Here is a 25,157-nt window from a genome sequence, read left to right as displayed (position 1 = left end):
AGGGAGAGGGGAGGAAAGCTCCTGGGTTTCACCAAATGGAAACTCCTAAAGAGGCCTATCAGCCACAGCTGGAATGGTTTCCTTCCTCCTGACGTCCTTCTGAGGACCAGAAATTTCTACCATAGCATATGCTTAAGAGTGTAGATTATGAAGGCAGTATCCAAGCACACCAAGTGTAGAGCCTACCTTTACCACCAGCTCACTGTGTGATTGAGGAAGAATTATTAATACTCTTTGTGCCTCGATTTCCTCATCTGTAAAATGGGATTCATAATAGTAGGTGAAGGTTAAAGGAAGTACTAAATATAAAGCACTCATAAAAACACCTGGCATGCCATGAACCCTTAGCCATGCTGGTTGTTTTGCTGTTTTCCTCACTATCCTTACCCCAGCAGGGCACAAGGCCTTCTCTCTAGATTGAAAACTTCTCCAGAACATTTCCATATTCCTGCTGTTTCTGCCCCTGACACCCTGTGTCTGCAAAGGGGCAGTGCTCAACCAATGCATGAAGTCCATGGCTAGGCCAGGTGCCCTGGCACAGGCTTGCAACCCCAGCTATTCTGGAGGCTGGGGCAGCAGAATCACAAATTCAAGTCCATTCTCTGCAATTTAGCAAGACATTAGGAGCTGGGGTGAGGACATAGCTCAGAGGTAGAGTGCCCCTGAGTTCCATCCCCAGTACCTTAAATAATTTTTATAAAGTCCATGGCTGGGGTGGAGATGGATAGGGAATAGCTAACCTGATCAAACATCTATGTGCCAAGGATATATTAATTTATTTAAACCACCCAATAATTCTTTGGGGCAGATTTCTTGTCCCTATTTAAGGGACAGATGTGGACACTTAGGCACAGTGTGTTCAAGAGAGTCATCCAATCCTTTGATGTCAATAAATCAATAACTGATATATTTCTGATCTAAGTAGTTCTGAGTCCACCTTAGAACTACTGGCTCCATTTTCCTGTCTTGGTGCTGCTTTCTCTGATGTCTTGGGATTAGTGTGAAGTTGTTCTTATTTGCAGTGTGTCTTGTTCTATGTGACTGCCTTGTAAAGGGTCCATGAGGTTGGCAGAGAGGTGTTGCCCCAGACATGACACAGGGGTTTCCATCTCCTAGCCACTGCAGGGGAGGGTTTGCAAGGGGGTGGGGTGGAGAGTGCAGGGGTGAGATCAGAGGTGAGATTAAGTGGAAACCCAAGTGGACCTTAACTCAGCATCTCTTCCCACACCTGTTAAATCAAATCATCCTGCCTCCACCTCTCACATCTAACCTCTCCTCTCTCTCAGATTGTCTTGCTTTGAGACCACATCTTTGCTTGTAGAAACCTCTTACCCAGTCTCTGTTGCTTGCTCTTTCTCCAGAATGTCTGTTACCACTGTCCATACCTCCAAAATGGACTTTTCTTTCCTAATTGGATATTTTTACTCTCCTGTTTAAAATCCTGCAATGGCACCTCATGGCATAAAGGGGAAAATTAAAGCTCCTTAGCAAAAGTTCTCTATGTAAGGCCCTGCCTACCTCCCCATTTTAGCTCTTGCCTCACCCCTAACTCCCATATTGGTTTCATAGAATCCTTTTCAGTTCCCCAACTAGGTGGGCTACTGTCCCCTCCCCAAACCCCCTTTCCCTCTCTCTCTTTCTTCTTAGTGGGGAGAGCAGGGGGCCAGAGATTGAATCACTGAGCTGTATGCCTGGCCTATTTCATTCCTAGGCTGACCTGGAACTTGTGATGCTCCTGCTTCAGCCTCCTGAGTAGCTGGGATTACAGGCCTGTACCACTACTCCTGGCTCCAATACCTTTTCTCTTGATGCTCCTTTTGCCTGGAAAAAATGTCCCCCACTTATCCCCTGCATTTAGGGTACATATTAATTTTGCAAGCCTCCACCTCTATCCCAGTCACCCTTACAATTCACATCTTGACACTTCCCAGAGTTTCTCTTTGCCACCAGGTATCATTGCAAACAGGGCCAGTGTGGAATTTACCTCTAAAATCACAGTGCCCAAACAATATAAACCCAGGTTTACCAACTAACTGGTGCCCTGCCTGTCTGAACTGGTCCAGCTAAGACTCTGCCTCCATATTCTCCCCAGCCTAAAAAAAATCTGGTTTAGACATCATTTGCAGTTCTGCCTCTGGGAATAAGTAGGTAGTAAGTCACCCATCTCCTTCGTGGAAAACTAACTTTCCCACTCTACTCCAACTCTGTGGGTGACTCAGACTGGGGAGGGGCAGGAAATGGGAGGAGGAGCAGAGTGGGTTGGACCATATCGACTAAGAAGTGCAAAGGCTGAGAAAAGTTTGGGGGCGTTCGTCATCCCAAGGACTGCCTGGCGGGTAGGGAATTCTTTCTCTCTTTACTCTTGGTCCCACGCGCGCACAGATGCCTCCAGCGACCCTGCTGAGGTCTCAGTTTTCAGTGTGGTGTCCTAAGCGGAGGGGCTCTCAATCTCGAGGCGGGGGAGCCGGCACTCCCACCCTTGTCCATGCAGAGACCTCGTCAGGGCAGAGGGGAGATGCTGCCTAACACCCTACGCTGCCTGCCTTCCCCTCCAGCCCGAATTTCCACTCTTCATCCCTCTTCTCCTCTGCACCGCCCCGCCCCCTCCCGGCTTCTTTCTCCTTTCCTTTCCTCCTCCCACCCTTCGGCCTGAACAGCCAGTGCTGGACCAGGCCCCGAGAGCAGGTGGAATCTGCACCGCGTCTCTCCGCTGTCGCGCGGAGGCGGCTCAGGAAATGCGCCCTCCGCTGGCGCCGGGTCGTGGTTCTCGCTGAGTTACTTTTTTCTCACAGTTGAGGCCCGAGACGCCGCCCCAGGCGCCGGAGATTCTCAGGGTAGAAGTTCTCCCAGGGCCTGCTGAAGGGTTGTGGGGTCGGAGCTGCCGGGACGTTGGGGGTCTACCCTGCACTGCCTCGGCCCGCCCACCCCGTCCCCGCCCGCTTCACCGTCCGGCTGAAAGTCCCAGGCGCCCAATGCGTGCCCAAGAGCCGAGCGTCTTTTATTTACCCGTCCCCTCCCCCACCCGGGATGACATCCCCGACACCGACACCACCGCTTCCGCGACAGATGCTCCTTTGCACCCCGCGCCCTGGAACTTCAATTCGGAGACCAGTTCTGTGTCGGACTCCGCCTAGAGCCAGAGTGCGCTGGCCGAGCTCCCCGCCCGGCCTCCAGACCTGAGGCCACAGTGCGAACCCTGGCCGCCGCGGGGCGCGCTTTCACTGCAAGCCTTGCGGGGCAGTGTTTGTAGATAAACAAAAGCATTTGCTCTTTTGGTTTTCTTTAATTTTCTTTATTCTCTTGCCTCCTTCTTCTTAATCTCCCTCCTCACTCTTCTCTAACTCCTCTTTCCTCATTTTTCTTTTCGCTTTTCTTTTTCACTCCTTTTCTGCCTCACTTCTCTCTTCCAGTATCTCTCCTATTTTGGCTTCTCTGCCTCTGGGTCCCTCTCTTTCTTTGGATCACGCTTCCCGGCCCCCCTCGCTCTCCCTGGCCTAGGCTTGCACCGTCTCCTGGCTCCTCCGCCTCTTTCTCACTTTTTTCTTCTCTAGTGACCGCCGTCTGGCAGGCTTGAGTCCGGCTCCCCCGCCGCGGTGGTGATTTATTCTCCTCACCCGGTGGAATCAGGTGTTGAATCGAGCCCGGGAACGAGGGAACAGATTTCTCCCAGGAAAGGTTTTGTGAACTAAACGATGCTAATTACGGGGTGTGGGACCTGCCGCCAGAGGAGGGGAGCGCAGCAGGCTAGGGGAGAGGCCAGGGCCAGCCGCGGCCCTTCCTGGGCGCCTCCTTGGGCGCCTCCCCTGTGCCTTTCACACTGGCTTTCGCCCATCCCTGGGAACTTTCCTGTCCGAGTTAACTATTAACCGCTGGCGAAAGGCAATTTTCTTCGGAATTTCAGCGATTTCCTTTTCGCGGTGGAGGCAGATTAACATGCAAACGGTGAGATGTTCGGCTTGAGTTTGCGCGCAAGCGAGGATGCCTCTGCCTGGCCAAACTGTCCTGCGCGACAGCGGAAAACTACAGCCGGCCCCCCACCCCTGCTTGCCCATGAAGCCGTGACCAAGCCATTGCCCGGCTGGTGCCCGGAGGAAGGTGGAAAAAGCCGAACGCTCCTGGTCAGGGGCGGAGTTGAATGGGGAGGGAGTGATTAGCCCATGCAAGCCGGAGACTTCAGGCTTGCGGCCAGTACGGCCACACCAGGAGCTCACAACCAACACCCTGCTCTTTGCGCCAAGCCCAGCACGAAGGGACGCTCGCGAAGGCATAAACATACTCAAGAAAAAGCCCTCTCTGACCTGTAGAACCCCCAAACTATCCATTTCCTCCCTCTTGCCCACTGCCAGCACCCAGGAGCCTCTACGTGCACAGACACCCCTCTCTGAGTGTATTTGACCATTGCTGCAAACTTTGTCCAACTTGTGTGGCTGGATACAAACTCCTTTCCGTTTCCTCTCTCGCCAGGAGTGCTCTTTCTGAAGCAGGGAGGGAGAAGGTTCTCAGCCTCAAGACCAAGGAGAGGGTCAGAGCCTCCACTTGCTGGTACATTAGCCCCTGGCCACCCGCCAGGCCTCGGGGACATTGAACACCTTCTTCGCTCAAAGGCGCTGGTAGCCAGAGCAGCGGCAATTGGCAGGGCCCTGGCCTCTGCCCTCTGGCTGCCCCTGTTGGACCTTCTCAGGGGGTCAGCTGATGGTCCCCAACTGTTACTGGGGCCCTGCTGGCCCCAGAGTGGGAATTCAGGGCTGCCAGTGCCTTGCCAAGCCATCATCTCACGGCTCTGTCTTTCTAGCTGATTTTCCACCAACCTTCTCCCTGGGTTAGGTCTCTCCCCACCGGGCCACTCTGTCTCTGTCTCTGTCTCTGGAGGGCCTGTCTCAGTCTCTCTGTCTCTGTCTCTCTTGTTTGTTTCAATACGCGGACACTGATTGCGCCTTATGAAGTTCTAACTGGTTTTGTGTCAGGAAGATCTTTCTCGCTGCTACCCAGCCTGGCGTGACGGATTAAACATCAACTAGTTAAATAAAAATTAATATCAACTGCCTCCTAACTTCTAATGTCATGTTGTTTATAACTAATGAACTGATTAGGGGATAAACACATCACGGAGACATTCGGCTCTCTTGCCTCAGCTCCACCGCCACCAATGCCCACCCTCCAGCAGGGCCAGCCTGCTGCCAAGCCAGAGGGAGGAGGGGGCTGGGGCCAGGGTAGGCTGCAAAGACTAGGAACTCCCTAGGGCTTGCTCCTCTGCCTTCTCTTTCCCTTTCTTATTTCTTTTTCTTTCTCTTTCCCTTCCTCTGTGCATTTCGTTTTCTTAGTCCCTCCTTTTCCCCTTTTTTCTACTTTATGTTATCGTCCTTCCTTTTCCCTTTCTCCCTCCTTCCCTTCCTTTTTTTCCTGTCCTGTTTTGTCCTTTGCTTCTCTGACACTATCAGATTGTCCCTGATTTCTCTCTCCCTCTTCTCTCTCTCTCTCTCTCTCTCTCTCTCTCTCTCTCTCTCTCTCTCTCTCACTGGGTTTAGAACCCCTGCATTTCTGAGTCTCTCTTTCCCTTACTCTACCTGTCTCTGCCTCTCTCTTCCCTCTCCTTCCTCCTTATTTGAATTCCCTCCTTTCTGGCCAGTGCAGAATATGTTTACCAGTGTCCTAGTGACTGGGCTTCTGCCCTGCTACAAAGCAGGAGATGTGGCCACTCCCTTGGCACCTGGTAGAAAACGCATGCACACACCACCTACTTAGGAGAGCAGGAAGAGAGCTAGAATAAGCAGGGCTGTATTTTCTATTCTCCATTCTTTCTGGAAGGTGAGTAAGGAAATAAAAACGATTTCTTAAACTTTTGTCTTTCCTCTTGTCCCAGAAGCAACTGATACAAGTTCAAGTGCTAAGTTTAATTTCAGTAAAAGAAAAACTGCTCTGGTGTCTTTCCTCCAGGGGCGTCAGATTCCTCACCAGCCAGCTCCAGCCTGACCTGAGTAGTCTCCTACAGGGCCCTTTTCTTAAAGATACTTAAACCAAATCACAATTGTCATCATGACAACAATAAGGCAGAAAAGCTGGTAATCACAGACCCAGCCCTGGTGATTTTTTTTCCCCTAAGAAGCCACAACGTTTAAACTTGGTTTGCCCTGGACCGCAGGGTCTGACAAGACAATAACAACAGAAAAAGCTTTTAAAACCAATTTAGCACACGTGAAAATGTAATTCTAATGAAGAATCAATAGGCTGGCGGATCATTTTTCCTGGGATTCCTTGGAGAACCTGAGAGAGACTTTCAATCAATGGGGCGGGCAATGAGCAAAGGGGCTCCAGAGACAGTGTGGGACAGGGGTGAGGGCCAGGAGACAAAGAGAAGCAGAGCCTGAGGGAGGAGGCTGGAGGGGGCCAAGATATAGGGCTGAACCTTTTAGCATCACTTTGTTGGCTTTGGAGAAAGAGTATCAGATCCAAGAGCTAAGAAGTTTCCTTCCTCCTCATAGCCCCTCTGGTATGAGACAGGCTGCTTAGCACAATGGCCTCAGCTGCCTTCCCCTGGGCCCAGGCCCTGGCCCTGGCACTGCCCCAACCCCGGGCCCTGTGTTCAGGTAACTGTGACCAGCTAACTCAGGAGCAGGCAGGAGGCACTAAGCTGAGTGTGTGTATCCCCAGTTCAAAACACCTGGTTCCCAAGTAGGTATCTCTATATATGTGTCAAGTCAAGGACATTGGATCTCAGTTTATGTCTCTATCAAGAGCACCTGATGTTAAGTATGGTCATACTTTTACATTTTATGAATCACCTGCCCACACATTCTCTCCCAAGAAACCTTTGAAAAGGGAAAGGATTATTATCACTATTTTAGAGAAGAAGAAACAAAGGCAAAAGAGCTGTGCAGAGATGTGTGCAGGTCACAACACTTGTGTGCGACTGGGTGTGGTTCTGAGTAGGTGACAATGAGAGGCTAATTATGGGTGATCCTCTCATGTGTATATAATGGAATGACCACATGATAGTTGTGTGTATGTGTGTGTGCATGTGTGGCTAGAGTTTCATTTATGAATACTGCTGTCCTATCCTTGTCCTTGGAAATGTTGTTCAGTATATGACAAAAAGAAAAGAGTTTGTTTTTAAGTTTTTATGCACTTGGATTGGAAAAATCACTGATAAAGAAAAAAATAAACACTAATAAGTTCTGACATTTAAAATTTTAAAATACTGATAAGATGGGGCTGGGGTTGTAGCTGGGTGGTAGAGCACTTGCCTAGCATTCTTGAGGCCCTGGGTTCAATCCCCAGTACTATTTTAAAAAACTGATCAGATGATAATTTGGCAATGATCGGATTTGTCTGAAATGGTTGAAAGTCATGTTCCTGTAGGAAGATTTTTAAAACTTAAGGAGCCACAATACAAGTTTTGCCTCTGAACCTTTGTGTCCCTCCAGCTTCCTGTCCCTAGCTGCAAAATCTTTCTAGAAGAAGCTCAGTTGAAGTTCCAGGAAACAACTTCCAGTTCCTGAGGGATGTGGGCCTGTGAGCCCTGTGAACCCTTCCCTTAGAACCTGTTCTCTGGGCCTCTGCCTGTGTGTGTGTGTGTGTGTGTGTGTAGAGAGAGAGAGAGAGAAAGCCAGCCACAGGCCTCTACCTCTTACCCCACATTTTCCTTGACCGCCTCTCAGTGTTAGTGTGTATGACCAAGGTTGTAGAGTAGGTGGCAGATTAAAGTGGAACAAATGAGAAAAGGGACCATGGAGAGGGTAGGTGTGGAGACACTAGTGTTCATGAGGGGTATGTGTGTGTGTGACAGTAGGAGTATAAGCTGGTACATATGAAAAAAGTGGAGCATGGGAGGTTTGAGGGAGAATTTGTGACCACGGTGTAAGTTATAAATTTCAGATTAAGAAGACTTGGTGTAGGGAAGGGGGCTGGACCTTTGATCAGGGATGAAGGCATCCGTGTGCTCAGAGTGGATGTGAGTCAAGGGTCCCATAGATTTGGGGTAAGGGACCCCAGAATATTGTAGAAAGGCAATGTTCAAGTGGCTGGCTAAGTAAGTGTGAGAGGAATGGTACTCTCCTCCCGTTTCCCTGGTCCTTCTCATTTCCTCAGAGGCAAGGAAGCCATTTCTTTTTCTTTTCATTTTGATATTTTAAAAAAGAAGGAAAAAAAAAAAGTGATCCAGAGCGGGAAAGCTTGTGAGGATTTCATGAGCAGCTCACAGTGAATGTATTGGTGACAGGGACCTCTGGGAACAACTGCATGGCCTGCGAAAGTTGGAGGACTACTGTGAATGTCTTGGAGACTGAGCCTGAGACCTGAAGGAGTGTGACAGGCAGTGGAACCTGATGGTCGAGAGAGTGGGATGGGGAGAGTGCCAAGAGTCGTGGGGAAGGATTACCGCACAAAGTTGGGGGTCGAGGACGCCCCTGCGCTAGAAGCTGTAGACTGAAGGGGAGCGTGTGACAGTGAAGAAGAGGGGGTGGGGTGAGAGGGTGTGCAGGCGTCTAGACCCGGGATTCGGTCTTTAGGCGCCTTCGGCAGCGAGGGTGCCTGCAGCTGGCTGGGGGCCTTGGCGCGTGTGCGCGCGTGTGCGCGAGGCGGAGAGCCCCGGGCTCCTCTGCTGGCGGCTGTGCCTCGGCGCCGCGGGTTGTGTGAGCGCGGGCGCGAGCGAAGCGCACCGCCGAGGCGGCGGGCAGCCTGGGTTATCTGAGCCGCTCGGTCTTGGGTGGCTGCTCCCAGATCTCCGGGCGGCGGCGGCCAAGGCGAGACGCGCTGTCCCGTCGCGGAGAAGCCGGGAAGCCAGGCCCAGGCGGAGGGGAGCAGAGTATGGAACAGCACGCGGGTCGGGCAGGTAAGAGCGAGGAGAGACTGGTCAGCGTCTCAGGCAAGGGCGCGGGGAGCAGCGGAGGGCTGGGGGCGGCCAAACCGAGGACGGATTCCACTCCTCTTTCTCTCCCGTGCTTGGTACCCAGCTGTACTGTAAGGGCTGGGGACAGAATCTCTGCAGACTCTTCTCATCACTGGGGCCGCCAGGGCCTTCCCTCCCGCGTCCTCTAAATCTTCTAATGAAAACTTTCCATCCAGAAAGCGTTAGTTTTACAACTTCTCATGCCGTCTTTGGAGCGCTTGGTTTTTCCTTCCTGTTGGGTGTTTAGGACTTGATCTTTCAACTTTTCTCGGAACATAAATATTTTGCACAACTTCCTCCAAGTTGGGAGTGTTGAGAAGGCCTTGGTTTCTAGAGGGAAGGGAGACGTGAGTGTGGGACTCTACCTATGCTAGTGGGTGGGAAACACTGAATGCATATACCTGTGTGCACATGTAAGAGTCTTGTGTATTCGATTATGAGCACTAGTATAAATGTTTCTGTCGGATGGTAGGGAGGAGGCTCTGCCCCAAAAATCAGGAGAGGTTCAAGGGAGGCCTAGGGAAAAATGTGGCAGGCCCCAGGGGACCCAGACACGAAGAAGAATCTGAAACTGTCTACTCAACCTGCTGAGTGAAGGCTGATTTTTTTTCCTCCACCCCCAGGCCTGCCAACTTAGTTCTGATTGTCCATTAGGTGTCCTGGTGTAGTGTTGGGTGGGGGGAAGCCAAGTTCCCAAGTTTAGTTGGGGATTGGTGGGAAGAAGAGGGTTGGGTCAGGTTTCCAGAGTTGTCCAAATACTTCCAAAGAAGTCAAAGCCTAACTCTGGGCCTTTTTTGCCTCACTTCTCACCTTTCCCAAATCTCGTTGCTCCTCTCCCCACTCACCCAGCTCAGGTTCCAGTTCTTTCAGCTGATAATGCATGTCCTGCTGCCCCCACCCCTGTACTACCTTTGCTCTACCTTGACGCAATCGCTGGGCTGTCCCCATTCCCCTCCCAGTTCTTGCTCTGATCAAGGAACCTGGACCCTCAGAAGTGTAAACTGTGGCCTCTAGGGTTTTTAGGACTGTGGGCAGACCCTCTGCACCAGAGGTTTAAGTAGGGAGATCAATAGCAAACAGTTGTAATGATCTAATTAATTATGGCAAAATTAAAAGCGAGTACAAAATCAATCTCTGATGGTGTTGAAGATGGAATTCAATTGAGAGCCCATCTGTGCACCCCCTCGACCGTAGAAATATGCAGCCCAAGGACAGACCTAATGGCTGGGTCTTCCTGGGAACCTCTCTCCGCTTCCTTCCTTTCCTATACGGGGCTTCTCTCTTTTTCTGTCTCTCTGAATGTATTTTGTCTCCTGGTGCCTCTTTCCCCTTCTCTGCCCAGTTTACTTAGGCTCCTGGTACTATCATGTTTCTATTTTCCCTCTAGGCAGGACTGAGGTGCATGGAATGGGTTCCCAGTCCCAGCAAATCTTCCAGCAGTTGTGTTCAGTCCCCCTCCCCACTCTCAGGAAGAAGGAGGCAGAGCATGGGGGTCATCCTTGTGCACGTGTCAGAGTCCTCATCCCCAATTACCTGGGATACTTCGGAAGAGACCAGGGCGCTTCCGCATATCCGGGGAACCTGCGCCTATCGGTTCCTTGCTGGGAGGACAAGCCTGCATACCGCACTCCGGTTCCCTTTCCTCCTTTCCCTAAGCCGGGCTCCCACTTCTGGCAGGCACGGCTCGGTCAAGGGCGGGGAGGAGCCGCGGAACTGGGCTCCAGGAAGGGCAGTGTTGGAAAGGAGGAAATCTCCCATCCTGTCAAGCCCCCACCCCACCCCGCCCAACCCCACCAGGCGAGCCGCGGAGTCTTTCGCCCTCTTCGCTGCCTTCTTTCTTTCCTTTCTCTCTTCACTGCCCTCGCTCCCCTGCCCTCTTCTTTTCCAAAGCCACGTCTGGCCGGGGTACAACTCCTGGGGGCCCTGTCCCCTGGACTGGCCCTGCGCCCTTTGTGGCCCCACCCCATGAGTTCAAAATGACAATGACAGACGCGCACTAGCCAACCTGACTGCTGGACACCCTGGCGCAACCGCCGCAGCCGGGTTTGCGGAGGATGCGGGTTTTATTTTGTCTCGCTGAGACTGTTTCTAAGCAGCGAAAACCATCAGGAAAGGGTGAAGGAAGGGGGAAAGGGGAGAGACCAGTAACTAGGTTCATTGTGGTCTTCGGAGAGCGTAGCCTATACCCCCAGAACCATAAAAATAAGACGTTTATTTATGTCCTCCCTCTTCCTCCGCTGGTCTGTCTCAGCGACTCTGGCTCTCTGGTTCCCTGTCGCTGTTCCCCTGCCTCTCCCTCCTGGGGTTCTGGGCCCACTCTCTGATTCACGCTGACTTTTCAGTCTTCTTTCTACCCTCGGAGACCCCTCCCTCTCCCTGGTCCTGCTGCCGGGTCCTCAGAGCCTGGGGGAGACACAGGCAGACGCCTCCCCGCCCTCTTTTGCCAGGCCTCCTCACCCCGTTATTAATTGCTGTGTTGACCTGCAGGATTGATTGGCGGCCCCGCTGGAAGAGGCTGAGGAGGCCTTGGCCTCCGAGCAGCCTCGGCTGAAGACAGAAGGAGGAGGGGGAGGTGCTGGATATGGGCCTGGGCTCCTAGCTCAGCCCCGCCTGGAACACAGCTGTTTGCCTGAACACCCTTGGCCACCCCCACCACACACACTTTTTATGCACCCTCAACACTTAAACACACACTCACACCACCCCTCATCAAGAGATGCACTGCCTCCAAGGAGACTCTTAAGAAATTCTCCTTAATTGATTCAGAAATTGAAAGGGTACTCCATTAGTCAGTTTCTTCAATGTAGTCGTTAGCCGCGGGCCTAGACCCTACCGCAGGTCTAAACATGGTAGGACAAACTACTGGGCATGGTCCTAGTATTCCAGATTTACTTTGCACCTTTTCTTTTATAGGTACAGTTACAGAAAGTTAAGCGATAATTCTGGATGCAGGTGACCCTTAAAATCGCAAACCAAAGCACCTTTTTCCAGAAAGAGATCTTGCCCTGTAACCTGAATGATTCGGTTTAGGCCTTTTGTTTCAAGTGCGGGGAATCTCTGACCCGCCGGAGGGTGGAGGGTAGAGATTTGCAGTTGCCTGGGGCAAGGGTCTAACCCTACAGCGAGGGCCCTCCCCTCCCTACCTTTTCCCTCGCCTGCCCAAAGCGTCGCGTGCGCACACACACACTCGCGCGCAAACACATGCACACTTATAAGGCCCCCACAGCTGCAGCAACACCCCCTGCCCGACCCCAGGCCACGAAACGACCGGCCAGGAACCCCCAGGGTGTCCTGGCTCCAGGCTGGACGTGAGAGAAGGCAGGAATATACAAACCTTGGCGGGTCCCCAGAGAGACCCCCTTTCCTTGGGCCTCTCTCTTGTTTCAGCCAGCCCCTCTTGACTCGGTGTCCCCTCTCCCCTTCGCTCTGGTCCTTTGTCTCCAGCCACCTCGCAGCCTGTTCCCGCCTGGGCGGCCCTGCTCTTCGGCCGGCCTCCCTGTCTCGCAGGCGGGTCTCCCCCTGCCCTACCAGCTCCGGGCTCTGGCGCGCGCACCGCCTGCTCCTCACATCCACACAGCAGCTGGGAGAGGAGGAAGGGAGGGAGCGCGCGCTGCGGATGGATCCGAGACGGTAGATTTGGTGTCTGCTGGCAACTCCGGGGAAACTCAGCCCGGGTGCTCCCGCCCCTCTCCAACTATTCCTTGCGCTGCCCAGCCGCGCGCCTTGGCCCGCATTTGGCCTCTTACTTTCCCTGCGTATCCTCTGTGGCTATTTCGCTTTCCCTGGTTTCCTGGCATCCTGAGTTGCGCTCCCTTTGCCTTGCACTCCGTTCCCTTTTGGCGGCCTCTTGATGCTGCCTGTCCCCTCCCTCCGCAGTCCCCACCGTTACAGTGGCCGTAGCGGGTAGCGCTAGGTCGCCCGGGTCCACCCTCACTGTATCCCTCAACCACAGCCGAGTCAGGTAGCTGGTTCGGCCCGGCTGAGAAGGGGGTTAATCATTACTTCTCCACCAACATTCAGCCTCTCTCGGACTTTCTCACCCTAGCTTGAGGAGGAGGCGGTGGGGAGCTGGTTCAGTGGAGACTTTGGCTTTGCCCAAACCAGCCTCTTCAGGCCTTCGGGAGACAGGTGCCTTCTCAGTTCCTTCAGCGTCCCTGTCTCTTTCACATCCTCTTTCTTTCCCTCCTCTCTCTCCAGCCCTTATGTCTCCCCGGTCAGACAGGCCTCTCCCCACCGTCTCATCTCCGCTCTGGCTTTAGCAAGTTGACTTCAAGTGCTAGGAGGACCAACTCCCTTTGTCTGCAACCAGACCCGACGGGATTTCCTTTCCCGAGTTTCCGTCAAGGGCCAGCTCCTCCCAAAGGTTTTGGAGGACTGGCCCGAAGGGGACAGCGCCTCAGGCCACAATTAACCTGGCTGTTGGGTGTGAGTGTGTGTGTGGAATTTAACTGATCCTCCAGCAGCTGCTGGTGGAGGGGGGTAGGAAGTGGACATGAAGGAGTGGCAAGAATAGAGCACACTGATAAACCTGGATGGGGTGTGGTATAGTCAAAAAGAAAGGAGGGGAGATCCTGAAAGGGAAGAAGAACACAGAAAAGGGCTGTGTCAAGGAATCCCCAGAAAGCTTTACAGGATAGGAGTTGGATGGAAAACATGGCTCTCAGATCTTTCCCTTCTCTTTTTGGGAAGGTCAAGGGTTCAAAAAGCAGGGCAACTGTTCCTCAATCTACTGCACAAATGTTTGTTTTTCAAAATGCCTTTTGGTGAGCTCCATAGAGTAGACAAGTGTAAGTATCCCCATTTTACAGGTGAGACAACTGAGGTATAAAGAAGAAAAGGGACTATGCATGTAGTGGGCTGGTCCTTCCTGTAGGCTGTGGAATAGATGATCCCTTTAGCTGTACAGAGGTTCATGCGTGTCTGGGTAGGGGAGACAGGCTGTGTCCGGACTGAGCCAGGAGGACTAGGGTCTCGCTGAGACACCCCACCCCCATCTCTCTAGTTCTTTGATCTGGGCCCTCCACTCCTACCCTACCTGCTGGCCAGATTTCTCTTGGCTTCACTATTTTTTCAGCCTCCTAGTCCAGTGGCCCTCAGGCGGCAGCCACCTGGCTGACCCGTGCCGCTAAGAGGCCGCTTTGGTGTCCAAGTGGCTTGCATTGTCGTTGCCCCTCAAAGGGGCTGCGAAGGGCCGGGCCGATCGCAGGGACCTCTTGTGAGGGGAAGCGGGGTTAAAGGGGGAGGGGCTAGGGAGGATAAAAGCCCAGCACGTGCGCACGGCGTCCACAGGACCAACAGTCCCGGCGGGCGGGGCCAGGCGGGAGTCAGGCCCCCCGGGCTTCACGCGGGGTGCCCAAATATTGGGAACAAAAGCGGGAAAAGAAGAGTGAGAGCAGGAGGGAGGGAGCAAGGGAGAGAGCGAGGAAGCAGAAATTAGGGGGTCTTAGATGAAAAAAAAAAAAAAAAGAAAGTAGCTTTAGGGGGAATGTGCTGTGGAGTGTGAAATTGCAGCCCATGGTGCTCCATATTGTACCAGAAGCTCTTCCAAAAAAAAAAAAAAAAAAACCATCCTCCAACGTGACCAGAGGGCTAGGCAGGGGGAGGGGCGGGGAGAGAATGGGGAGGAGGAGGGAAAAGGCCGGGCGGGAGCCGGTCAGGCCAAGCTGGAGAGGGGGCCGGGTGCGAGCGGCGACTGCCTGGGATCTGGTCGCCGATGGTACGCGCTCTAGGTTGCGGCGGGACGCGAAGGGCAAGTGGGCTGAAGGTGCCAGTCCCAGAGTTTGTCAGAGAACTTTTTCCTTTTTTTCTTTTTGGTAGCTGTTGTGGTGACTTACTAAACTGGGAATAATCCAGGAAAGGAGCTCGGCTGCGGAGCATCTGCTCTGCCCTTCCCGGGTCTCTTCCCTCCTCCGGCTCTGCTGCTCTTCCCTTCGGACTATTTTTTTCCCCTTTGATTCTGAACAGCTTCTCCCCCCCTGAACTTTAATGCGTTTAATTTGGTCCGCGCTGTGGGGAGCATATCCTGGGGAGATACATTTAATTTCGGAATTTCTAATCCCCTCTCTCAGAGCCGGGCCCTAGCTCCCGGTGCTGCTCCCCGGGAGGCGGGAGGAGGAGGGCAGGCCCAAGCCACGGGGGAGGGGCGCGGTCGGGAGGCTCCGCTGCAGCCCACGGCCCCCGCCAAGTCCCCTGCGGCCCAGAAGCCTTCTTGAACTGCTTGAGGCCGGTCTCTTGGGCCCTGGGTCAGCGCCCTGCCGTCAGAGGAAGGCAGCCAATGCCTCTGCCTTTTCTCGCCTGGGCAGAAAGCGCTGGGCCAGGGAATGAGAAACCAATAAACGAAAAGAGAAGTGTCCACGAAAGGAGCGGGTGCGAGCAGGGACAGCCGAGGGGTCTGCACCGGCACTTCACGATTTTGCACAGTCTACCCAGAAACGTATTTAAGAGCTTGGGGCGGGTGAGTCACTCTTGGCTTAGGAACACTCGAGGTGGGGGTGCTTATCCCCCTCTACCGCCTCTAGGACACCTGCACCCAAGCAGAGCAGGCGCGGCCCTGCCGCAGAACCAGGCTGACCCTAGCTTGGCTGAGAGGGAGGAGGCAAAAGTGGGGGCCGCCAGGCGCCAGGCAAGCCTGGCAAGGGAAGGGAGCGGAGAAGGCGAAGGAGCCGAGATCCACAAGGAAGATTTATTGGGCAGATCAGATGCACAGAGGCGGCTAATGAAGCAAATCCCGAGATGGGTATCAGAGCAACTCCCCAAAAGTTTATTTGCCTTTAAATTTCCGCAGGGAGGCGGGCGCCTTGTTTGAAGTGTAAATGCCCCTAGGTTGGGGGGTGGAAGGGCCGCTTTGAAAACACCAGAGAGAAAAGGTTCATTTAGAGGCAGACGGGAAAAGCAACCAACCCTGACAGGTCGGAGCCCGGGTTGTGTTTGGGGTTGGGTTGTTTTCTTTCTTTTCCCCTTTCCTCTTCTTCCTTTTTTCTTTTCTTACTTTTTTCCCCTCTACTAGACTCTATAGAAGAAGAAAAAGAAGAACAGGAAAGGGGGAGTCAGAGGGAGAGGCCAGTGACTGGAGAGAAATCTGCAGGCCAACTCTTCATCCTGGAGGCCTAGGAGAAAGCAGAGCCTTGGCTAAAGGGGCTTCTAAATCACCAGGGACCATTGCTCTTTGACTTTCTAGACCCAGAAATGGGCTGGAACTAAGGATGAAGCTGCCAGGGACTGGCCCTGCAATAGGGTGAGTGTCTGGCTAGTGCAGTGCTGGGAAGAGTGGGAAGCAGGGGAGATACCAAGTCTCTTGGGGGCTATCTGGGACTTGGACTATCATGGAAGACCCTTCCTGAGAGGGTGCATATGAAAGATAGATGTATGAGTACAACTTCCAGTGCACTTTGTGCATTGAATCAGTTCCCTTCTTTACAAAATGTGAAAATTCCTGTCTCCCAATATATGAAAATGCCTGTTGTCCACACCCACGCTTTATAGTATGTGTAACATAGAGGTGTCTGTTGGGTTCTAGAAAAATCAGAATCTATGTGGAAAGGGGAATTCTACCCACAGTCTTGCTCTTCCAATAGTTCACACTTCTCAAGACTTAACTCCTGTGATGACCGACAACATATGGAGACCTGGGGCAAGAGCTCCTTTAGTTCTGAGCCCTTCTCAATAAGGACCCTTCTTCAATGTTCCCCACCCCCAACTCTGGGTTAATTATCTCCCCGAAGGAAGCCCAAGACTGTATCAGCTAATACCACCTGAGAGTTCCTTGCTCCTTGGTCTGGGAGCTGTTCGATTTAGACTGCTGGAACTGTTTTCCTTTTTCGCTATCCACACGGAGTTAGTGCGTGTTCGTGGGGTTCTGAGGCCAAAGTAAACCCGGGAGCGCCATCTGCAGGCCTTGAGAAGAAGAGGCTGACCTTCGGGGCTGGACCCTGCGCCTTCAACCTCCTGCCCCAGGGAACCTGCTTCGCAGCCCAAGGGAAGTGGGGGCAGTGGTTGGGGGTTGGCGCAGACGGAAAGGTTTTTTTTTTTTTTTCTCCTAGAAGTTACTCCGCAGATGGATTAAGCGGATCGGTCTCAGGACAATCCAGAAGTGAGGGCAAATACCAGGATCCCAGCAGACCCAGGCCTCTAGGGAGTGGGACTCTCAGAACCTCAGGCGGCAGAACTTGGCCTGAGACCCAACCGAGGAGTAAGGGCGTCCTGAAAACCAGGGTTGGAGACGTCCAACTGGAGTCAGGCTGAGTCAGACAGGTGCGGACCCGGATACTATCTGCCGCCCAGGCTTCAGCCAGGGGGACCGGGGCATGAGTCTGCGGCCCTTCCCCCAAGCGCCCGAGGCTGCAGACCGGCCGGAGGAACCTTGAGTCCAAGCGGCAGGAGTGCAGCGCATCGCGGGCTTTGTCGAGCCGCCTTTTCGCAGACCCAGAGAAGCGGGGGGAGGGAGCGAAGGAGGGAGAGAGAGTTAAAACATCAGCTGAAGTGCCAAGATGATTTATGAGACGAGGGAAAATATTTCATAAAGATCTCCCGGATATTCTGTACTTAACCAGTTAGGAGACAAAGGGCTTCTCCTGCCTGGTGCGTGAGAGCGGACTCCAGCGAGCAAGGGAGCGAGTGCTGGTGAAGGCTGCGGAGTCTGAGCCAGCGGCCCCGGTAGAAGTGGGGCCAGGGCCGGCGTGCTGCGCCTCCTGCGCTCGCTCCGGATCCGCAGAGCTGGCAGCGGGCGGCGCTCAGCCGCGTTAGCAGTCGCGTCTTCTTCCCAGCCGGGGAGAGCGAGCCTTGGTCTCCCGCATCCTCTGCCGCCAGCGAACAGACACTCCGCAGTCTTTCTACCCAATCCCCTCCCGGCTACCGAGGGTCCAGGAACCAGGTCCCCCGGCTTTCCTGTCATCCGTTGAGTCCCACGGCAGGTGGGTCCTGGCCGGAGGGTCCAGCTCGATTATAAAGCAAGTGTTCTGTACTGCCCAGACCCGGGTGGGCAAAGGGAGGCGGAAGGCAGTGTCCGCAACTGCGTGTGGGACGGGAGAGGACAAACTGCTGGGCACTTTGCCCCAGAATGAGAATGGTGATGATGTGTGAATGGCAAGGTACCTCAGGAGGGAAAAGGAAAGGGAAGGACCAGAGAAAGAGGAAGGAAGAGTCAGGACACAACGGAAGGGAACTCAGAGCTGAGGATAGTGGGGTTAGGACGAGGGACAAGGACCCGCCCCGGGCCTCGTGGCTCCTGCGGGCACTGGCCGGTGGTGGATGGCAAGGCTGGGCGAGTTGGGACTGAAAGCCCGGCTTCTGAGCGCGGCGCGCTCCGCCGTCCTCTGTCGTTGCCTGAATATTCATTAGACTGGCCGCTCTTTATCCTTATCTAACGTTTACCTTATCGGCGAGTTTCGTTTCTCAGTGTAGTTTTAATCCTGGGCTCCCGTTCCTCCTCCCCCTGGCCCGCTCCTCTCCCTCCCTCTTCCTTCGCCCGCGGTTCCCTCCCTCCCCCCTGTTTCCCCTCCCTACCCTCCCCTCGCCGGCACCGGAGTGACAGGCGCGGGGCCCTCCTCGCCGAAGCTCGGGGCTCTGGCGCTGGCGAATCACAGAGTGGTGGAATCTATTGCCTTTGTCTGACAAGTCATCCATCTCCCGGCGCGGGGAGGAGGAGGGGGTCTGGAGGGGGCTTTGCAGCTTTTAGAGAGACACACACCGGGAGCCGAGGCTCCAGTCTCCGGCCGAGTCTTCTCGAAGCCGCAACCCACCTGGGGCCAGCCCAGCGCTGCCGGCGCCGCTTAGCTCCCTCCCTCCCTCCCGGCCCTTCGGCCGCGGCGGCGTGCGCCTGCCTTTTCCGGGGGCGGGGGCCCGCTCGCGCGTTCCCCTCCCGCGGGCGCCTGCTCGGACATCCCGGGGATTGCTACTTCTCTGCCAACTTCGCCAACTCGCCGGCACTTGAAGCAGTCCGGCTCCCATCCCGGCGCCCTCGGGCCGCCCCCGCCCCGCGCCCTCTACGACCAACGCCTCGCGGATGACCGGGTTCCAGGGGTGCTGAGCTAACTGCCTCCCCGGCCCGGCCTCAGACCTGACCGCAGCTGCCGCGCGAGCAATGCGCCCCCGGTGCCCCCTGGCCCGGCCCATTTCCCCCGGGCCGCTCTGCTGATCGCTCAGTCCCGCGCCCCGACGGTGGGAAGTTGCGGCCACTGCGGTTGCAAGCCCCCGCTGGCCCAGAGGAGTCCCGGCGGGGAGCTCAGCGCAGCGGCCCCCACCCCCGCGCGCCCCACAGCTGCCGGGCGCCCGCTCACTCTCCCTCCCTCACCGTCCCTCCCTTTTCTCCTCAAGTCCTGAAGTTGAGTTTGCGAGGCGACACGGCGGCGGCGGCCGCGCTGCTCCCGCTCCTCTGCCTCCCCATGGATATGCACTGCAAGGCAGATCCCTTCTCCGCGATGCACCGTGAGTACCGGCGCCCGGCTCTTGCTTGGGTTCCAACCCTATCTAATCCCAGCGCGGCCCGGCCCCTAGCACTCAGGTCCCATCTCGGAGGCCACGCTGGCTTTTCCCGGTCCCTCTTTTCGTTCTCTTTTCCCTCGCCTGGTGTTTCTAATGCCTTTAGCCTCTCTCCCTTCTATCTTCTGCCACGCTTATTCCTCAGCCCACCTTCCTACCTTCCCTGGTACTCATCACCTGCCTTCGCTCCTTCCACCTGCTCCTTCTTAGGTCGTGGGATCCACAGCCCTGGGCCGGGGTTCCAGTTACTCACTCCCTAGTCAGCCTCTTGCCCTAGGCTGGAGGACTAATTGGCAGGCAGTTTTCAGGGTGTTGTGGTTTGTCTCTCTTTTCTCTCTCACACTCTCTCAGCCTCTTTCACTGTTTGTCTTCCTCTCCTCCCTCCCTCATCACTATCTTTCTCAGACTTGGAGTTGTGGGTGTCAGGGAGGAGACTCCTAGCTTGGGCAACCTCAGCATTAGGACAGTTGGTCAGAAGAGAGTGGGGGTGGGGTGCCCCCTTCTGACCCTCAGCTCTCAGCATCTTTTGGCCCTTCCAGCCTACTCAAAGCTTCTCCCGGGCTGGTTTGAAATATTTCCTTCCTCTCTCTTTCCCACTTCCTTTCCATCTCCTTCCCATTCCTTTCCCTTTGAGTTGGGAATCCAAGGTTGGCAGGACATGGTGGTCGTCTTTCCCTGCCTCTGCCCTGGGAGATGTTTTAAAAAACAAAGAGGGGTTCAGAGGAGAAATCTAAGTCAAGAAGAGAGCAAGCAGGGCAGCCTTCCAAGCTGGCCCCCAGGCAGAGTGAAGCTCTGCTCTTAGTTCTGAAGGCTCCTTGCCTGCCTCCTACTCCCTGTTGAGGATCTTGCAGTCGGTGTCCTGGCCAGGGGGTTAGGAAAGAAGGGAAAATGAGGAGGAAAGAACAAAAGGAAGGCAAATCCCCCAAACTGGGGAGAAATGAAAGAGAAGTCAAAACAAGGGAAAGGAAATCAAATAAAGAAAATTGAAAGGATGTTACAGAAAAAAGAGAAAGGGAGAAAAGAACAGGAAAAAGAAGGAATTGTTTTAATGAAATTTGAATTTATCTAATTCATATGTTTTTAGCTTGGAAAACTGTGAGATATTTAAGCAGGCATTTAAAATAAAAAGATAAATAAAATTCTAAACACAAACCCCTCCCCATCTGTAGATTAATAATTAAAGATAATTTGCAACTTTTCACAAGGAAACTTTTTGGACCTGGCTTGCATTTGTGTTTAAGACAAGAAAGCCGAGAAGGAAGAGCTGTGTGTTTCTCTAGGCATATATTTATCTTTACAGGGGGATCTTTTAAAACTACTCCTGGGATAAAATATATTTCCCTAAATAATTTCGAAGTACAGGGAACCCAAGCTGGGGGTTTCAGGCAGCTGCTTTTCTCCGCGAGCCGGGCCCGAAAGCCTCACTCCTTTTCGGAGGGAGTGGAACCAGGTCCAAACGCCGTCTTCGACCAGTCCGCCTGCCTCGCGGCCGGCTGCCACTGCTCTGGCTCTCTTCTCTTGCGGATTGCGCCTGGGACCCGCGGGAGTCCCGGTCGCTCACTGAGACCCACTTTGAAACCCAAAAGGGAGCAAGGACAGCAGAAGGTGGTCGGAGGAAGGGAGAAAGCCGCCGCGCAGCCGGCGGGCTGGCGGACTCGCGGCGAACAGCCGCAGCCCAGGTCGGCACCGGCGGCAGTGGCGCATTCCAGGCCTGACTCAGCGCCAGCCCGGCAGACCTTCGGCCTTCGGTCGACCACCGGCCCTGGACTTCTGCTGTGCCCCCTTCCCATCTCCACCCCTTAGATTGGGGCTGAGGGACCGGGCCCAGAGCCCGGGGAGGCTGAATTATTCATCTTTAATCTGCCGGCAGCTGCCGCCTTTTCATACTGGTAACGCGAGTTCTCTCGGGGCCTAAATTATTGATGGTTGGGGTTTGGAAGGAGGGGAGGGTTGAGGAGTGGGGTTAGAGATAGGGAGACTATAGGGATGGGGGGTAAAATAAGAGGTTCTGGCCTTCAAGAGCCACCTAATCAGAGGTCTCTTCTCAGGGATTTCACCCAAGCTTGTTTTTGGTTCCCCCAGAAGGGGGGCGGGCTAAAAAGTGAAGGGGGCACAAGATGTCCCCGCTTTCTCCGAACTCGCATGAGGCCAGCAGGGCAGGGGCTGCAGGTTGCTGGCCCAGTCTGGCCTAAGCTGCTACAAGTCTCGCAGCTTGGATTGCTTGGTAAACGCGGCTGCCGGTTGATCGCTCTGGGTGCAGAATTTCTAGTCTGCCATAGGCCAGGGAGAATGAGGCATCCGGGCAGTACCCTCAGGTCTGGCACCTGGTGGTCACCTTGCCTCTGGTGTTGGAAGCCCAGCTGAGCAGGACTGGAAACCCACAGTCCTCCTTTTGACCAGAAGAGCAAACGCCCTTGTTGCTCTCCTGGGCTCCCTGCGCTGCTGCCGAGGTCTAAAAGGTCAGAGGGACCCACACTGACGTGGGCTGGCTATGCAGGGTGCCCTGTGAGTCCTCAGCCCCTTAGGGCAGCCTGTGTTGTGCGACCTGGGTGAAACGGTTTGCCCCAAGCCCGGAGAAGCCGGCGACAGGCAGGAAAACCCGAACAGCCTCTGTTCTCCGCTGCTGCGGGGAACCGCGCCGCTCTCAGGCCACCTTCTTGTCTTGGAAAGCATGAGATCCCGGACACCTGTCTTTTCCACTCTCCCCTCTTCAACCGGTTTTCTTTCCGCTTTCGACACTAAGGAGGTGAGGGGCAAATTTGCTCCCAAATATCTAAAGATAGAAAACATAAAGGAAAGAAAAACTCCCTGGCGAAAACAAACCAAATAAAAAGCATAGGGAAGGAGGTGGTACAATCCCGATTAAAAATAAATACAAGGGAAGAGGTAGGGAGCAAAGGTGCGTGTTTGTGTGCGTGCGTGTGTGTGTGTGCGCGCGCACGCGTGCGTGTCCCTCTCTATGCTTGGGGTTCGGCTGAGCAGAGTCAAGCGAACCCCGACCTCCCCAAATCATCCGCTTCCAAGCCCTCGCACGCACCGAATCTGCCCCTTGCATGCGGCGCAGGCGGGATCCCGCTCCGCACTAGTTCGGTCCTCCCGGGCCCTTCGCCTCCTCATTGTCCTATATTTGTTCCCACTGGCATTAATCCCTTTCTCCTTCTTTCCCCTCTTTTCTCTCTTGACTTCTCCATTCCTTCCCTCACTTTCTCCCTTGCGTCGTACTGGTCTGAGAGTCGCGTTCTGTCCAGCCCTCTGTCCAAAGTCCGCGCTCTCCTGGCTCTATGGCCCTGGGGGTTCCAACCCCTAATCCTCCGAGTTATGGTCAGTCCACCACCTTTCTCCGCGAGTTCGGAACGTGCCCCAGAGACCTACATGCTCCCTTCGCATGTCCCGGGCCGCGGACCCTGACTAATGGCTGGTCCCTGCTGTGTGTGGGGTGTTGTGTTTTTTTCTTGTCTCTCCCCAGCAGGGCACGGGGGTGTGAACCAGCTCGGGGGGGTGTTTGTGAACGGCCGGCCCCTACCCGACGTGGTGAGGCAGCGCATCGTGGAGCTGGCCCACCAGGGTGTGCGGCCTTGTGACATCTCCCGGCAGCTGCGGGTCAGCCACGGCTGCGTCAGCAAAATCCTGGGCAGGTGAGGGCCCGGAGCTATCCCTGGAGACAACCTCCTTCTTCCCTGGCCCTAGGACTTGGTTAAAAGTGGAGGGCGCCAAACGGAAGAGGGAGATCCCCAACTTGAAGGGATCTAAAGAGCTGCTCCATTTGGAAAGGGAAATCAAGTGGGGGCAGGGCCCCAGGAGGAAGAGTGGAGCATGGTCAACCCAGTGCCTGCCCTGCTTCAGGACCCTTCAAGGGGAGGCAGCTCCATTTGTGGCTTCAGAAAGGGAGGGGCACTTTTTCCAGCCAGTTAATGTGAAAGACGTTGGAGGGATGGGGTGGTGAGCAAAATGGGTCCCCAAGAGAAGAAAAGGCAGCCCGCAGGAGGCAGAAGGGTCCTGGTTCCCACAGGGCTCCGTGCTCAGTAGGAAAGGGTTGGAGGTGGTGCCGCAGCCCCGGTGTGACCTGAGGCCTCTGGGGATATTCCTCTTGCTATTCCCAAGTGAAAAGCTGGGCTTCCTCCCATGGGTGTTTATTCTGACCAATATGCACCCTGTCCCTGGTGTGGCTGGAGGGAACATCCCTTAGTCCTCTGCCTCTGCAGCATATCTTACACTAGCCAAGTTCCCTCTGGAAGTTGGTTCAGCCACAGTGGGCCATTTCCCTCCAAGCTGCTGCCTAAGGCAGGAGAGTGGCTCAGCGGCTTCAGAGCCTGCAGCCCCCCTGCCCCTGCCACCACCCTGCTTCTTGCTGACCCCGCCGGCCTTCCCGGCGCAGGTACTACGAGACTGGCAGCATCAAGCCTGGTGTGATCGGTGGTTCCAAGCCCAAGGTGGCAACGCCCAAAGTGGTGGACAAGATTGCTGAATACAAGCGACAGAACCCGACTATGTTCGCCTGGGAGATCCGAGACCGGCTCCTGGCTGAGGGCATCTGCGACAACGACACAGTGCCCAGCGTCTCTTCCATCAACAGGTGAGCAAGCTCCCTGACCTGCAGGATGGGACTCCAGTTCCCAGCTCTTGCCTTCTGGGGTGTCTCCCTGAATCTGGTCTCTGCTTTTTGTCCAGCTCCACCCTTCCTTCCAACTCTCAGCCTGAAGTCCTTTGAGTAGGGAGAGGAATCCTGGGAGGCAGAGAGATAGACAGACAGACAGCGTTGTCTCCAGTTCAGAGCTGGGTATTCCCTGCCAGGCTTCTCCCGCCGGCATCCTGGAAATGAATCCAAGTGTTTGTGGTAATTAAGACTCCAAGATTACGCGCCTCGGGATCTAGAGACAATCACAGCCCATAGCGAAGCCTTTAAAATGACCAGTGTCTATTCATTGCCTCCAAACAGACTTCCCTTTCTAAAGACATGTACTCTTCCCCAGGGGCAGCCACCAACCCTGGCTCCTCTGCCCTCCTAGCCAACTCCCACAAAGCTTGCCTCCCAGGAGCCCAGGTCTTGCTAGCGAGCTCTGCACAAATTTCCGGCCTAGAAGTACTGGCATCCAGGTCTGCAGAGCAAATGCCAACCACCAGGCAGTAATTGGCAGGATTGAGGATCTGGACAAGGAGTGGGATGCCAGGCAGGAAGGGAGAAATCAGACCTTGAGACTGGAACTTGGGACATGCCCTAACCACCTAAGGTGCCTATCTCCAGGATGAAGTCTTTGCACTGATGACAGGTTCAAGAGTAGGGATGACATAGGTCAGAGTAAGCTTGACATATAGGATAGTTAGGACTCTAATCCACAAGCCCCTTCAGTGTGCTCTCTGGGAGAACACATGGACATGCTCCATGCATGTACATCACAGCCAGTATGTCAACATGCCTATTGGGTGACTACAGAACATGCAAGCAGCAATTAAGCTCAGGAACCCCGGATGGCTTCACCATTGCAGAACTGTACAACCTGACAGTTATACACAGAGATCCTGCACAAGTCATTCACCAGTCAGAAGTAAGTTTCAGACAGCCTTGGACCCCCATTTTAAGGTAGTCTCCAAAAGAGAAGGGGGCTAAGAATCATACCCCTTTATTCCTTGCACTCTTTAAAAGCTCACTATCGAGACACTAATAATTCAGATGGTGCCTTTTTCTGAAACTGGCATCACCTATCAGAGGGTTTTTATTAAAATATTTTGCAAATGATATGGAATTATCCCAAATCATCCTGAAAACAGCAGGTAAAATTAGCTGGTAGAATGTACCTTG

The 25,157-nt window shown here is 54.3% G+C and overlaps 1 protein-coding gene across 20 annotated transcripts in view; it reads left to right on the top strand.

The window, feature by feature from the left end:
- The first annotated feature begins 7,589 nt into the window (after positions 1-7,589).
- The window catches only part of PAX2 (paired box 2), a 91,592-nt gene continuing 74,024 nt past the window's right edge, over positions 7,590-25,157 (top strand). For 6 of the 20 annotated variants that reach the window (XM_079138509.1, XM_079138503.1, XM_079138502.1 and 3 more), the window contains exons 1-4: positions 7,590-8,827; positions 19,196-19,306; positions 22,827-22,995; positions 23,736-23,933. In XM_079138509.1, the coding sequence (XP_078994635.1) occupies positions 8,803-8,827; positions 19,196-19,306; positions 22,827-22,995; positions 23,736-23,933 (503 nt within the window). In that variant the 5' untranslated portion in view covers positions 7,590-8,802. Of the gene's footprint in view, positions 8,828-12,493; positions 12,515-14,552; positions 14,601-15,070; positions 16,119-16,458; positions 17,794-19,195; positions 19,307-22,826; positions 22,996-23,735; positions 23,934-25,157 lie in introns of those variants that run through there. The other 14 variants (XM_079138510.1, XM_079138504.1, XM_079138505.1 and 11 more) reach the window with 11 other exon arrangements.

Source organism: Sciurus vulgaris, assembly GCF_902686455.1.
Source record: "Sciurus vulgaris genome assembly, chromosome: 4".
NCBI lineage: Eukaryota > Metazoa > Chordata > Mammalia > Rodentia > Sciuridae > Sciurus > Sciurus vulgaris.
This window is presented reverse-complemented; position numbering and strand designations above follow the sequence as displayed.